The 15551-nt window shown below is 46.4% G+C and overlaps 1 protein-coding gene across 3 annotated transcripts in view; it reads right to left on the bottom strand.

The window, feature by feature from the left end:
* Positions 1–1562: 1562 nt before the first annotated feature.
* LOC135452303 (galactosylgalactosylxylosylprotein 3-beta-glucuronosyltransferase 1-like) overlaps positions 1563–15551 on the bottom strand; it is a 28421-nt gene continuing 14432 nt past the window's right edge. Inside the window, exons 2-6 of one of the 3 annotated variants that reach the window (XM_064722289.1) lie at positions 10844–10992; positions 9966–10501; positions 8452–8748; positions 7847–7954; positions 1563–4807 (exon numbers count right to left, since the gene is read on the bottom strand). In XM_064722289.1, the coding sequence (XP_064578359.1) occupies positions 7868–7954; positions 8452–8748; positions 9966–10501; positions 10844–10955 (1032 nt within the window). In that variant the 5' untranslated portion in view covers positions 10956–10992 and the 3' untranslated portion in view covers positions 1563–4807; positions 7847–7867. Of the gene's footprint in view, positions 4808–7846; positions 7955–8451; positions 8749–9965; positions 10505–10843; positions 10993–15551 lie in introns of all 3 variants that reach the window. The other 2 variants (XM_064722282.1, XM_064722273.1) reach the window with 2 other exon arrangements.

Below are 15551 nucleotides of genomic sequence, written 5' to 3'. Positions count from 1 at the left end.
TTTTGAATTAAAAATGAATTGGATTGCTTAAATGCAAAAAAAAAAATAATGTAACTGTCTCCATTGAAGTGTGGAAGGGAGGTGGGAGGAATTTTAGCAACCTTTGTGCAGAGATTTATTGAGGGCAATGATGGAGGAAAACAATGTGAGACTGGATCTGTAAGAACCAGGCACTGGGCTGGATTCACAGTCAAAGGTCTGCCTTTCTCATTTTCACACAGCTCCCTGGGAAATTAAGTTGAATGCATAAAAAAAAAAAAAACAACAAAAAACCAAACCTAAACCAAAAAACACCCAAACCAAACCAAACACTATCTTCAACAGAGCTTGAAATTAAGCTTGTGCAAGAGCCTCTGGATTGTCCCAAGGGAGGGGGGCTTTCCCTCCCTCCAAGTGCAGTTTTACTTCCAATCAGGCCTGAACATGATGAGAGACTGAGAGGGGTGCCTCTCTCTGTTTAATGAGATTCATTCTTGCTTGCTCTTTTTCTCTCCCTTTTCTCTCCATTTTTCCTCTGTGCCCTGTCCTCTGGGGGCTGCACTAGATCCCTACTGAAAGTGCAGCAAAGTGGCTTTGGGAAGCTTTGCCTTGAAGATGCAGGGCCCGAGGAGGGAAGGAGCAGCTGGTGTAGCAGAGTGGTTGATACCAGGCTGGGTGCTCATGCAGTGCTGGTCAATGTGCATTATCCAGTGCCCTCTCAGTCCCCAGGGTTTCCATTAAGGCAAGAGGAAGGTAGCATTAATCCTTCTACAGCTGGATGCTTTCAGCCAAGCAGAGCTGTCCCTCATTTTTGGGGAGTGACCATGACACTGTGCCTCCTATTGAGGTGCATGTTTCAAGTACCTTGGCTTGTAAACTTCACATTGTTCTTCTAGCAACATTTTTGTGAATGTGATTTTTTTTTATTACATAGGTATGAATTTGGCTTGTTCTCTAGTATGCTAAATTTTCAGCAAGACTTCCTCAGAGGAGTTTTAAAACTGCTTCCATGTTTCTGAGAGGTGGATGCCCTGCTGTTAAAAAACCCAGATAGCTGATGTCATGTGCCTTGAACCAGTGATAGAGTAAATTAGTGAGAGCTTTAGAAAAAGAACCTGGATATCCAAGCTTCTCCTAGGCTTGTGGAAGAGCCAACAGTGGCCTCCTGTCAAACAGACATTTCACTAATAGGCACCCTTCCCCTTGGGATGGAGAACTGACTGCCTGCCCTGTCTTTTGACCACCACTCACTTCTGAGTCATGGTCAGCACCTTTACAGAGCAATCTCATTTGGGATGGACACCATGCCCAAAATGACTGCTAGAGATGCCATGAGACTCTGGAGTTTAGCCTATTTTCTCCTGTCTCCTATTTCCTTTATCTCCATAATGCAGGCAGCAGTCTCAGGGACCTGAAATGTTTTGCTTGACTTTCACTTGTAACATTTAGGTCAGAGGGGGAGTGAAATGAGTGGCCTTGAAATGAGAACACTTAAAATAGATACTTTTCCCATTATATATTCCGTTGTGTTTTCCTGGAAAAGGAGTAAGGACTTAGGCTGCAGACAAGACAATGCAATATCATACTATTCACATCATATTTAATAATGCTCTAGTACCATTCAATATAAATAAATAACCATTAAAAAGTACTTTCTCGACATTCTCTTTTGTTCATCAATAGTATTTTCTGCAACAGGAAAGGTTAGTAATATTCATTGGTTGGTGAGTTGGATGAATCTCAGAGAACATGAATATCAGGTACTAAGATGCTAGTAAAAACCAGGTGCTGCCTTCTCTTGTTTAAACACCTCAGGCTTGATCTGTGGCTTCCCTCCTTACTGCACTCACTTCCCCTGAAGTCTGTAACCCTGGCAGCTGCTTCTGTCCTGGGCTGTCCCACCCTGCTCTGCTGGCAAACAACCATCTTAACTTGTGGTGCCTGTTACTCACCACCCTTGGCTGATACACCATGGCCAGCAGCAGCCCTTGCTATCCTCAGGCTGCTCTACAGAGAACAGAGTCTTTGTGCTGAACAGGTCCATCTGTCTGCTGGCCTGGAATGCCAGCTGTCCAGATGAGGTTTTGGTTCTGCACAATGTAGTGACTGACTGGTCACTGGCTGGTCTTGAGAGCCAACTCGGACCAAGACTGAACTGACAGTGTAGTACATACAGAAAGAGTAATTTTACTTTCTTGTAAGGATGTAGAGAGAACAGCTCTCTAAAAATATGTGTGTAGTGGGATCTGTTGCAATGGGAATAAATCCTTGCTACAGACACTCACTGTCAGTGCCTAAACCCTATGTAGGAGCTGTGTGAGGTTAAAGGCCAGAGAATTAATCACCACATCTCCTCCTGTTCATACGGGCAGAACCTTTGCCCATCTCAGAGGAGAAAATGGAGGATCATAAATCAACTCCTTTATTCCCTCACCCTTGCTCATTCATTGAAACCACAAAGAAGGGGACTTAATCTTGGGTTAATGCTGGCTAGAAGCACTGAGCCCACCTGCCTCTGGCAGGGTGGGCTGGTGAAGCCCACTGGAGTGCAAGCCCTGCTACCTTCTGCAGAGGGCAGGACAAAAAGCTCTGACAAATGCAGAGTGAAAAGCATTCTGTGGATGCTGGACTTCCTTCATGCTATCAGGTGCCAGTAAGCTCTGTAAGGACCTTTCTACAGTCCAAAGAGTACATTGCTTTCTCACCCCATTCAGTATTTCCTTCATGCTGAGACAGCTGGCAGGGTGGCCTTGTATTCTGGTGTGTTTATCCAGACAGGCCCTGGCCTGAGCCTCACTAAATGCAGTCTCCATTTCTGTAGTTGTTGCCTATTATTTGATTTCTCCCATCTCTCTCTCAAAGGAGGCATCTCATCCCCTGTGCTTCTCCCATACTTTGGTCCCCTCCTACAGCAGGATGCATGGCTGCTCTTTCTCCACTCAGGGAATATGGACCAACTCCCCCTCTTAGATACCCTTCAAAGAGCCCCCTTCATTGAGGCTTCCTGAGAGCCTGTGGGGACTGTCTGCTGAGTGAGGCAGTCCTTTGCTCATGTTTTTACCTCAGTGTGATTGCTTGGGAGCCAGAAACTTAGTGCCACCCACGTTTGTTGCATAAAAGGACTGTAATTTCCTTCGCTGTACTGCCCCCCTTGCTGTGTTTCTGATTATTTTGCCAGTTTAAGATACCATTGTAAAGAAACCCCAGGGAGCACAGAACATATGACATTCATCGGTGAACACCAAGCTCCACTGTTCTGAGGCAAGGGGGAAAATATTCTTTCTTCATGAATATGTCATGTGACCTAAGCTAAAAACCAAAGCTAAACAAGGAATAGGCAGAGAAGAATTCTAGTATAAATAAATCAACAAATAAATAAGTTTCCTGCTAGCCCTGAATTCCTTGGGCAAGGGATGACTCAGTTGCTTATAACTTTCTCCCAGCTGTGAAATCCTTGATGTGTTTTGAATGCCTTAAGCCTTGTTTCTCACGGCCTGAGTGAAGGTTTTTGAGATCTGCTCAGAGGGGTTTCTGGGTCATTCAGGGAATCTTCCTGGAAAAGTCACAGCGACACCACTCCCCACGCACACATATGGTACCAACACTTGTGCTTTTAATCCAGTGCATCCTTCCTTCGGTCCTCATTTGCACCTCCTGTTTTGTAGGCTGCCTCCCACCTGGCTGTCTTCCTGTTTTATTGAGGGAAAGGGAAACCCTTCCACATGACACTGATTCCTCTCTCTTCACAGCACCACACACTCCTTTCAAAGTTCAGCCGGAAAACCTTGCCACATTTGTTATTTCAGTTGTCATGTATGTGCTCAAGATAGGTTTTCCGATGTCTCCACATTCCTTGATGTTCTCACAGCAGATGAGTGCAAGCTGAGGGTTACTCTTCTCTGAGCACTTCTCACCCACCTCCCTCTCAGAGAGTTGTCTTCCTCTCTGGAGGTCTAGGAAGCAAGTCCATGCACATGATGTGAGGCTCCTGAAGCACCTGATGGTGCTGCAGCAGGCTTCCAGGCCTTGAGCACGTTCAGGTCCACCCATCTTTGCCCCTGCTTTCTGCTCTCTGCAGCAGCACATGGAGACATGGCCTCTGATGTACAGTACCTGCCATGTCTCCCAGTGCAGGAGAGAAACTTCTTCCAGAGGTGTCTGTGCCTGGGGATCTCAGATGGAGTTTTCTAAAACAACCTTAAGCAGGGACAGTTCAAGATCTGAGCTGAGGGATAGGCACTACATCCCTTCTGAACTCCCAAACCCCAAATGAGGTTCATCAGCACAGGTTCCTCTCCAACACTGAAGGCTGATCTGTGTACATTTCAGAGTGCATCCCTCAGAGGGAAAACTCTCATGCCAGCTTTGCTTTAAAGCTGTTTTGAGAGCACACCAGCCTCAGGCCAACAAGTCCATGTTGTGCTTTAGTGACGACTCCTGTCCTTGAACTACTGCAGTTCACAGTTGCTGTACTGAAGCTAAGGTTTTGCAAGATGCCAGGAGAGACCTTTGGAGGCACCTGCACCCATCCTGGATTTCAGCCTCTGTGCTGGCACAGTGGAGACTGAAGATCATATCTAGTAAGTTTTAAGAAATGGTTAAAAGTACAGTGCCCAGTGGGGAAGGGCAGTACTCCTCTCCAAGGTGGGGAGGATCTCAGGGCATCACCTCAGCTCTGTCCCTCCTTATTACACCTCTGGGCAATGGGAGCTGTTTGGGGTGGTGACATTTGGGGTGTTTGTCATTCTTCAGAGCGCTGGGCAGGACAGGCAGGGTGCACAGTTGCTATGGTTGCTGATGAACTTCAGGAACAATCACAGCTCTGCCTCTGTCAAAACAAACACAAGGTGAGGTAAGAAGGTGTAAATACAACATGGTTATCCCCGCTGGCTCAGGCAAACACCTTGCAGGCATCAGTGAACAGGTTCCTCCTGAATTGTGCATGGCTTTGGGCTGGGATATGGCTGAAGAGCTGCAGGGACTCTCTCTGCACTAGTGTCTTAGCTGGGAGATTTTATTTACTAATTAGAGAAAGTTTCTGACAGATTTTTTTGTCTGCACTTAAAGTCATTATTTTAACTTCTCTGATAAATTTTTTTTTAAAGAAAGAGTAGGAGGATGAGATCTGAGGATCTATTCAGTCTGTCTGGAAGCTGTGAAATGCAGATGAACCTTCTCTCTTTCCAAATTTTGCAATAGCAGGTGTCCTGTGCTAACCTAAGCACACTCTTCTGTTTTGGATGCTTGTAAATAAAAATTAGCAATAATAATAGGTAGTTTTTATAACACCAGTCTTCTGTGATAGTTTTCAGGACTTTAAGAAAGAAAAATATCAGGTGAAATTAATCTTCATCTCCTGTTCTCAGAAGGCAAAGCCTGTGTTTCAAAGGTGTTTCAATACAGTCAGCAGGGATGTGTGCTGTGATAGCTTTGGGCTGCTCTGTGGCAAGCAGCCATGCAAGTGGTCCAATTAGAGATTAGGGGAGTACCAAATCCCACACCAAGCAATGTCTGCCTGACTCACATCTGCAGGATTTAAAGGAAAGGAGGGCTCTGGGAGGTCTTGGACTTAACTGGCTTGATCTGATCCTCAAGGAGGACTAATTGCCAGGAGGGAAAGATGGAAACATTCTTCCTATTGTGTCTAAGAACAGAAGATCCTCAGGGGAGCAATTTTGCCTCTTTTTGTTCTCAGCACTGGCTTATCTAGATCATGCCTATCAATGTTCTGAAGCTCAGCAGCCTTGATAGTATGAACTTCCAATACACTGAAGCCTTCAGCAGAGATCTCAATTTAAAATTTTAAGACATGCAATCTGAAGATTTTGCTTGATTGCTATTGATAGTCAAGCAATTTACCTTGCATGTGTCTCCTGGAGTAGATGCCACCTGCCAGCCTGATGTGTCAGAGCAGCTGCCCCACATGACAGACAGTGGTGCAGAAGGGATTGTGGTCAAAATAACTGCTAATGCAAGTACAAAGATCCTTAAAAATCTGCAGAGTTGATCCAGCCAACAATCTGATTGAAACCATTGGAGAGGATGGCTTGGATTAAGGTGCAAGTCCTGGTGGTGAATCAGTGGCTGTGTCTTGATCTTGTAGTGGTTGCTTTCCTTTCCCACAACAAATCACTCATGGGAAGCCACTCTCATGAGACTCCATAGCTGGTGCATTACATTTCTTATGGAGGATGGTGGAGTGTTTGGCCAGGGAGAGAGGTGAGGACAAAAGAGCCCATCCAAAAATGGCACATTTGTGGAACATTACATCTGCACTGTGCATTTCCAATGGAGCAGCCTCTCCTCTGGCAAGTAGGGTCTAATCCATCTGAGTTTTTATAGGCCTGCTCACCCTGTATAAAGTAAGTGACTCCTGCAGAGCAGTTAACTGGACTGTGAGTCCTTTTGAGATGAGCTTGGGCAATCATAGCTTTAGGCAACTGCAGACTCAGCACAGGTGAGTGTGCAAAATGTGCCTGTTGTAGTGGATCTCACAAAAGCACTGGTGAAAAGAGGAGCTGCTGCCTAAGCACAGGCATAATTTATGGGTTTCTAGGATATGTGTAATATCAATAAAAAGCTGTCAGAAATGGTACAGGGTTTGTGCCCTGTAGGAGGGACAGGCAGGCTACCCCAGGGTCCCTGTGGTGGCACCAGGTGTGTGTTTAGATAACTGACTCCAGTCCCTTCCATCTGCTGCTGGGTGTGCAGGCACTGGGATTGCTTTGCACTATTTGTGTGGTGTCACTCAGAGATGATGAGGTGCTGTGACAATGCTGAGTGCAGCTTCTAGTGATGCACACAGAGATCAGTGCAGGAGTTGAAATACTCATGACTGCCTATATAAAAGCTGTCAGTTTTATTTCCACTGGTAGAGCTGAGCTGAGGTGTATATTGGGGTCAAAACTAAAAGCACTCCTGGAATATCTTCCAAAGTAGGACTAAATCATTCAGCATCCTGTGTCCTGACACAGTTATGACTGATTTCAGAAAAAGCTGGGTACTCCGAAATTGGGATATTTTTATTCTTTTTGGACTTTTGGAGCAGGAATCTCCCATTGAGATCACAGGGCATGGCATCTGGACACTTCTTCATCGTCACTCTCTTTCTAAGAACATGTCAATGATATCTGATATGTTCCTGCCTCACCTGTGGTGGTTGCCATAATTCCCCATCCTGCTGCTGAACCCCGCTCTGTGAACTGCAAAGGCACTTCCTAGTGCATTCAGAAATACTGCTCCTCAGCAGCAGATGTACTCCTAGCTCTGGGAGCATTGGTACCCAGCACCTCAAACTGAGAGACTCTGTGTAGGTTGTGCTTTGCTGGTTCTTGTTCTGAGGTGCTCTGAGCATTCCATCAGTCTTTCCCTGCTGCACCCACACCCCAGCTGTTCATGCAGGATAAAAGCTGAAGGGGGATGCATGAAATGCAGGATAAAAGCTGAAGGGGGATGCATGAAGCACTGCACAGGTGGCAGGGCTGCCAGGACAAAAGGTTGCCTGCAGCAGTGTGATCTTGTTCTATGCTGTAGAACAACTCCCACACCAAAGAGAGTTTACAGCTGGATGAAAGAGTCCAGGGGCAAGAATTTGGCATGTCATCAATACTGAATTAAACTGGGGGATTCTGCTGCTTCTTTTCTCTCTGTCAGACAAAACTCCCATATGGTCTGCAAGGAGGCTTGAATGAGCAAGAAATACAGAGCATACATGGGTAAAGATGAGAATCTACTTCTTGTCCAAAGGGTGGCATGGTGAATTACCAGAGCAGTCACATATGCAGTTTTTGAGGAAATAGTAGCAGAAATAAGGAATCAGGTATAGATTATTTGCCTTGCTAAAAACAATAAAGACAAAGATACTCACACCCTGGAGCTGGCTCTCTGCTTACACCTCTACTCTGGGATCTGTAAACCCACGCTTGCCTTCATTAACCAGAGTGGGCCTTTCAGTTCTTGTGTGCCACACCAACACCTAGAGGGAAGAACAAAGAGTTCAGGGCATTCTGAATAGCATGGAAACTATGAAAGTACTTCACCCATTGGGTGGGATCCTCAGAAAAGTGAGGCTCAGAGCTGTTTGAAGAATGTGATTGAAAGCGGTTGATCCTGGGAGATACTTTATGGGCACATGAAAAAATGACAAGGAGGAGGGATCATTCTAGAGCAAAATTACAGACTCAACCCTCTGCCAATCCTCCTGTACTTTGGAGAAGCAATCTGGGCACAAATTGTACATCTGAGCTTCTTTATTAATGAAGCATACTTAGCACTGCTCCTTAGCTCTCTCTGAGCTTCACGTCTGTGAAGAGTTTAGCAGGCTTTGTCCATCTGTCTGTCCCAGCATCATTTGGCACTGACATGTGCCAGCACAGGGAAGGCACAATGGAAGGTGAAAGAGTGTGGCAGGAGGCTGTAAAAGCAGCCAGGACCCAGTGAGGAGACTGTATCTTTGAGATTTCTTGTACTCACCTTTGTGCAGTTGGCTGCTTTGGGCTCCAGCCCGTCCATAGTCACTAAATCCTTCAGCAGACTTGTTTCCTGGTACCCTCCTTTAACTCCCTCCAGCTTGAAACTGGCATGAGGCTTCTCCAAAATCAACTTGATGCTGATAGCAAATCCGGCCATGTCAATAGCAAAGGGACGATTAGGGTCGAAGACGGTTTTCCAGCCCACCACCTTCCCCGCTGGGCTCACTTTTGGGGATTCATATCGCAGCCCCCCAACGAAAGCCACTGGCCAGACTGAGACCCGCCTTGTGTAGCGCATCTGTGTGCCAGAAAGAGACAGTGCTGTGAGAATGCAACCCTGCCATGTCTGTCCCAACCCGTCAGTGCACCATCCTCTGCTTTCATTGGCACCTGTCCTCCCCCACGGACTTCCCACGCAATCACATCGCTCTCGGCAGCCAGGCTCTAGTTCACCTTGCTGCTGCTTGAGGAGCTACAGCTTCCACAGCCAAAAGGCAAATTCTTAGCACGTTATTCTCTGAACAACAACTCACTGCTGTTCTGTGCCCACATTCTGTCCCGCAGAAGAATGAAAACCTCTGCTTTTCTCATCCCATTTGAACTTTTACCTTTTTGTTATGGCAGAATTTTATCGTTTTTGTAAATGCCAAATACTACTGTTACCAGGCCTCTAGCTCTGTCTTACCAACTCCACTCACTCCAGCTTCACACTCATGCAAGTAATCTCCCTGACTGATTCATTTTTGTCCTCATCTATTCCAATTTCTCCCCGCACCTCCTGCCTTGTTTTTCCATCCACGGCTACTGCCTAGAAGTGTGGGGGTTTATTGAAATTGTCAGAAAGGACCTGGAAGTAAGTAAAAAGGAAGAGCTCAACAGAGACCTAACAACTCTGAAAACTGGAAATGTGTTGTGATGCATAATTCTGCTCTTCAAGTGGCCTAGTACAATTTGGCTTAAATCGGTGACAAGAGAGTTTACTGGATTTTTGCAAGTTCACAATAGGCTTGGCATCTCACAAAAGCCAGGTCTCCAGCAGAAGTCTGGGCAAGCTCCAGTGATCCCAGAGGCACAGCTCTCTTGTTGTGGCTGGAACTTGGAGAACTGAAGGGCAGCCAAGGAGTAAAGGTGGATAGAAAGTCAGACAACTCTTCTATCATCCCCTAACCATCACACCCCTACAACGGTGCAGATTTACACCTTGCCAGAAGTTGTCTTTGGTGCTTATTTAAATTGGGTCAGCTCTCCCTGAGGAGAGGTATAAATTCTGAGGTACACATCCTGTGGTCCCTGGCAAGAGGAACTCTAGCTGGTGCAATGATGAGTGAGTGGCTGTTCACATCCACAGCCTATAGCATGGCAAATATGTTCCTTACCCTTTCAGCTTGCATCTGCCCTATACCCCCAGCTGCCACTGCATGGCAGAGTGGCAAGGTCTTTGCAAGTGCAACTGGGCTTAAGAGGCTCTGCAGATCTATCCTGCTTTTCTGTCCCATGTAATTTGATGTCTCTTACCTCCTCAAAGAGCTCCAGGCTATAGGTGTTATCATCATCAGCAAAATAGACTACGCCTTCTGGTGGTGCGGTGTTGCTGAAGCTGTCCCTCAGCCAGTGCAGCCCCAGGTTCCTCTGCAGTGTCCCCCTCGGGGTGTGGGATGGGATCCAGGACAGACCCAGCTTCAGGCTCTTGGGTGTCTCCACGTTGAGGTGGGTGAAGTTGAGCCCAGCCTTCTCCAGCAGGTTGGACACAAGGTTGGTCCTCCGTGGAGAGTCCTCCACCACCACCCAGTGCAGGTTCTGTACGTGGAGGAAGGTGTTGGCCAGTCGGGTCAGCTCAGCTTTCTGCACGGGCCGGGTGTAGGTCGGGGTGATAACAAAGATGGTTGGCAGGGTGTCTGACCATGGGGGAGGCCTGGAGTACACATAATTCTGGATGATTTTAGGCGTTGCTCCTATGCTTTGCTGCTGCCGAGTGCATGATGGGAAGACTTCTTCTCTCAGTGCAGATGTACCATTAAGGAGAGCTTTAGAGGTTACGTTCTCATCTGTCTCTTCTGGGACAAAACAAAGGAAGAAAGAGGGGAAAAAACCCAAAAACATGTCAGAGGACTAATAACCAACAGGCTGCCTCATGTTCAGGGAGGCACACATCTATCTGGAGTTAGTGCTGCATCCTCTCTACAAAGCCAGCCTCTCTACAAAGCCAGCCTAAGGTGCATGTTTAACATGCTCTTAAGAACAGTTTATGTTTCTGCTGTCAGCAAACCCAGAGGGGGCCTTCAGGCAAGTCTGTCTTTGTTTAACCCTTCCCATGAGAGGGCATCCCTGCTGAGGGTTTGCAACAGAAGTCATCACAGCCATCAACACACTGAGAGCAGAACTTTTGCACTTACTTCTCAGCAGGCTGAGGTAGTGGGTGGTGGGGTACTGGTGCCACAAGGTTAGGAGAAGAGCCCATGGCAAGGCAATCAGGAGCGTGGTAAGAAGGTTACGTCTCCTCAGCATGCTGCAGGGAGCTTCCAATACCCAGGCATCTCTCTACCTTTCAGAAAAGAAAAAAGAGTAAGGCCTCCAAAATATAAGTTACAAAAAATGCAGGGAGGTATGACAAATGTTTGGCCCTGATCCAGCAAAGTGCTGTTTAAGTTTACAAGGAGCTCTATTAACACTTGAGGTCCAAACCATTATCCAACTTGGCCAACTCTGGTACCAATAGAAGGTTTTAGCTATTTCTGTTGCTCTAAAGAACCTCCCAATTTTCCATGATGAAACCATTGTCCTTGAGTTAGGGCTGTTCATGTTGCTGATTCTGAAGTCAGAGAGGACTTCCACTTGCCTCCTCTTTGAGACTTGTACTCATTCCTGAGCTTTGTTGTGGCCATTTAATTTGCTTCTTTCGTACAACTTTTTAGAGCTGTGTGCATATTTGTATGCCTGAATATGCAACTGGACAAAACAGATGTCAGGCATACTCCAGATAGCCAGCACCTCTTAACACTTTTGCAATGTTAATTCATCTTCCTTAGGCAGATGCATTGAGGCAATTGGGCATGCTATCATGTACCAAGCATTCCATGAAATCTCTGCCATGGTCATTCCACAGTGCTGGTGATGCCTGCTGAATGTTTAATTATCCCACATGCCTTTCTACTTCTGGTTTGCAGTGTTTGGCCATTGCAGCATTTTGTTGAAATCACCGAGTTTGGAGTACCCACCAGGCCCTACCAGGTTCTCTTGCACTCCTAGGCTGATGGCATTTTGAGGGAAGAGAGTGATGGCATCATGCTGATACAAAAGATTGAAAGGAGATTCAAATTGATTGGCTTTCAATTCCAGCTCTGCCAGGGATTTTTAAGTGTACCAAAGGCCAGTCAGCTAAAACCAAGGTCCTCAAAGGGACACAGGCACATTTTGCTCTAAAGCAACTCTTTGCCTAGGATTTGGGTCCAGCAGCTCCTCATCTGTCCAGAGTGGAAGGATTGTCTTGCTTCAGCCTTAGAGAGTTGTGGCAGAAGAAATATGACAACTGGTCTAAAAGTGACAGCAGCCACAGGGTACTGAAAGATATTAGGAGATGCTAATCTAAATTCATCCTCTGGGACCTCTTAGAATCTGTCTTTAATTGTTTCTCTGACATTTTGCCTTGGTGTCCTGAAAAAACCAAGGAATATGCAATTGCAGGGCTCATCAGTGCCCTACCACCAATAACTGTCAATCCTGTTTCAGCCACATCTGACAGAAGATAGCATGCCTCAGCAACTCCTCTGGTGGGCAAGTGGATGTTCATAGGCCCTATTAAGGAAGTTACTGCAACACAAGCTCATTCCTTGCTAGCACCAATGGTACCAGTGATGGAGCAGTCCCTTTGGGAAACATATTCCCACTGACTGCTCCCCAAGCCAACCATTAATGGTATTAATGTCTAATGTTTCTTACCTCCTCACTCAGGAAACACCGTGGTGCCCCATTTCACTACTTTCAAGCTACAAAAAGCTGATGAAGTAGTGGACCAAGGAAGCTGCATGGCCAGGGCACACTGGAGTGTTTTGGTGGTGTGAGCAGGAGCCTTGTGCAGAAAACATGCTGGTTCTGCTTAACTGCATTGATCACTGGCTCTGGGGCAGGTACAGGAGTGTCCCTCAAGCTTTAGTGCCAAAGGCAGAGGTATTTGGTAAGCTACAGATCCAGGCCAGACACAGGGCAGGATGAGGTTACCCACACCAGGTACTGCTTTCCCCACAGGAAATCTTTTCCCTTACCAGTGTAGCAGCGCAGAGTAAAGCCTCCCATCACTCGTGGCTGTGAGAACAGGCAGAGCCACAAAAGAAATCCAAGGATTGCTATTAACAACTGCAGATACCTAGGCCCACCCAAGCCCTTGCTCAGGGTCATCACAGTTCCTTGCTTCCTTTGGTATGCTTGCAATTACAAATGTCCCTGCACCAGAGTCAGGCAGCCACCGCTTCTTCCCTTCTATTAAAGGCCTTAATTATACAGACACAGTTTCTATGCAGCAGACCTGCTACTGCTGCAAACTCAGGTTGCTTCTGGAGGGAAAGAGAGGAGGAGGCAGCCGTGGCAGCCATGTTACCAATAGAGCACAGAAGAGAGTGGATCAGAGTTGGAAGAATTTCTAACGAATTCCTTTTCTAGTTTTCTCCTCCTCCCTCTTCCAGCCAGCCCTGTTCATGCTTCCCAAACACAGCAAACAAGTGGAGATGCTGCCTGTGTGTGCAACTCCCCTGGTGCTCCGTGCTCATTTATTTCTGCATGCACCTTCTTTCTATTGCTTTTCCAAAGCAAGCAAGGCTGAACAAGTTAAACCCCGCATAAAGCCCCAGGTAAATTGTGAACCTCACAGAGGAGCTGACTTCAACCCCATTTAAAAAAAAATCTCTATTGGAATACTTTATTTTCTCTTTAAAATGTTACCTTGTCTCCCCCACTGTCTCCCCCTGAATCCATCATGTGTACTCTTCTCTGTTGCTTTATATCTTTCACCTGCCTTTTCTCAGTCCTTCAGAGTCTCTTTTCTTCCCTGTTTCCAGGACTACAGAAATCCCCTGGCTTACTAATAATTTTAGCCTTTGTCTTCTGTCCTTACCCACACAAAGGCCCTTTGCATTCTCTTAATGTCCACCCCTCATGGAATATTTCCCACAAAGTGGTCCATTAAAGCATCAGTCCATCCTTTTGAAAACACAGCATCAAAATCCAGTCACATATCGATGCCTCTGGGTAGCCTGCTGATGGCCCCAGTGGGGCTTACTGCACATATTTTTACCTACTTTTTATAATTAAAACCAAAGTCTCCTAAGTGGCTCGGATTAATTGCATGCCTGCTGGCAAACATTGCAGTGTGTATTCTTGGCACAACCAGCTACCTTCCTTCTGCCTTTAACCCCTCTCAGAGTAGATCCTGTTAAATGAGATTCAAGATCAGAAGAAAATTTTGTGATCAACTAAACCCATCTCCTGCGTTCATCTCGTAATTCCTGGATTTAAGCTGTAGAGGGCAGGGACCATCTCTTAATGTGCTTGTACAGTCCAGCACTGATCCCAACGGGAGCCTTTGGATGTGATTGTAATACAAATATTATTGATTGTACTCTCTTGCTGGCTCTTCTCCTCCCTTGCTATTTCTTCCGTCCTGCCTATTCCCTGCTCTCTTTCCTTTTCTTTTTTTCCCTAGTGTCTCCTGAAGCCCTTGTTTGTGTTACACACCCTTAACAACATTAGCTGAATGTTTGATGGATGCCTTCAATATGCTGCCTGTAGCCTTCTTGAGCTGTTTTCCAATTACACATCCCTCTTCTTAATTTCATCCATCAATCTTCTGTTCTCCATTAAAAAATAAACAAACACACAGAGCACAAAGCTGAGTATGATAGGGACAAAATGTTTCTCATACTACTTTGGCTTCACGCTGCTTTGTCAGACTTCTCAGCTCCTGGGATGCAACACCATTCAGTCTCCATTTAAGCTCCTGTTCTGAGAATTCTGAAAGGATTCAGGAGAAGACAATGAGAGAAGCACACAGAGGGAAGAGCTGGATTCCCCAGAATGATGCTGAGGAGGAACAAGATCTGGCTGAGGCGCAGACCATCACATGTGACCAATCTTTCATCTGTTATTGACTAATTACCAGCAGGGTACAATTTGTTACAGGCAGGACAACCCAGATATTGAGAGAGGGATAAGGATTCCAGGCTGCAAAATGACCCGGGGAGTGACATTCTCCCTGAGCTGCAGAGTATTTGAAAGGACATGCTGGGTGAATGGGAGAAAGGTGAAAGTTAGGGAGAGATACAGCTGACTGGGGATTATAAGGCTGACACATTCCAGTGCCTCTGATTTTCCTACAGTCCTGTTGAGAAGCTGCTCAATTTACATCCTTTTTGATAACTCAGAAATGATTAGGATCACATTGGCTTTGGTAGCTCTCTGAGGTTCTGGTTCTGCCCTTTGCCTGCCTGATCCAGAATGAGAACCACACTTTTCCAAAAGTTTGCTCTGCAGGAGCCTCTGGTCCAGGGCAGCTGGCCTGTCTGAGCCAGGCTTACAAGACTCTGAATGCTGGACCAACCCCAGCCCCAGGACTGTATGGCTCTAGTCAGAGACACGAACTCTAAAGATCCTTATCTTCCCAGAGGGACAAATTTCACAGCTTAAACTGTCCTTTGGGAACATCCTGCCAGCCAGTGTAACGATTTTCTAGGCGAGCGCCCAAAGCAAACTACTCTCAGGTAACGGAGCCAAAAGTTTCAAGAACTGCTCCCTAATCTTGGTTTGAGCCATGTTTGCAAGCCTACTGTTCTGTGTGCACCCTGGGAGGAGACAGGTGGAGGGGGGAGGAGACAGGGCTGTGAGGAGCAGGGCTGGAGCAGACCTGCAGGTAGCTGCAGATGACTCTTAATTTCACACACCAGCAGGGTTTTTGGTTTGTTTTCCTGCGTTTTGCTGCCTCTCTCCACCAGCCCCTAGCCACCTTGAGAAAGTCCATGCAGATTTCATGAGTTCCCTAACTCCCGGTGTGGGAGATGTGATGCTGAAGGCAGAGCAGGGAGCTTTCAATTATTGATGAGAGCGACCTCTCTTTAA

The sequence above is a fragment of the Zonotrichia leucophrys genome, chromosome 1 (assembly GCF_028769735.1).
Source record: "Zonotrichia leucophrys gambelii isolate GWCS_2022_RI chromosome 1, RI_Zleu_2.0, whole genome shotgun sequence".
Taxonomy (NCBI): domain Eukaryota; kingdom Metazoa; phylum Chordata; class Aves; order Passeriformes; family Passerellidae; genus Zonotrichia; species Zonotrichia leucophrys.
The sequence above is the reverse complement of the archived record's forward strand: the minus strand, read 5'-3'. Positions and strand labels throughout refer to the sequence as shown.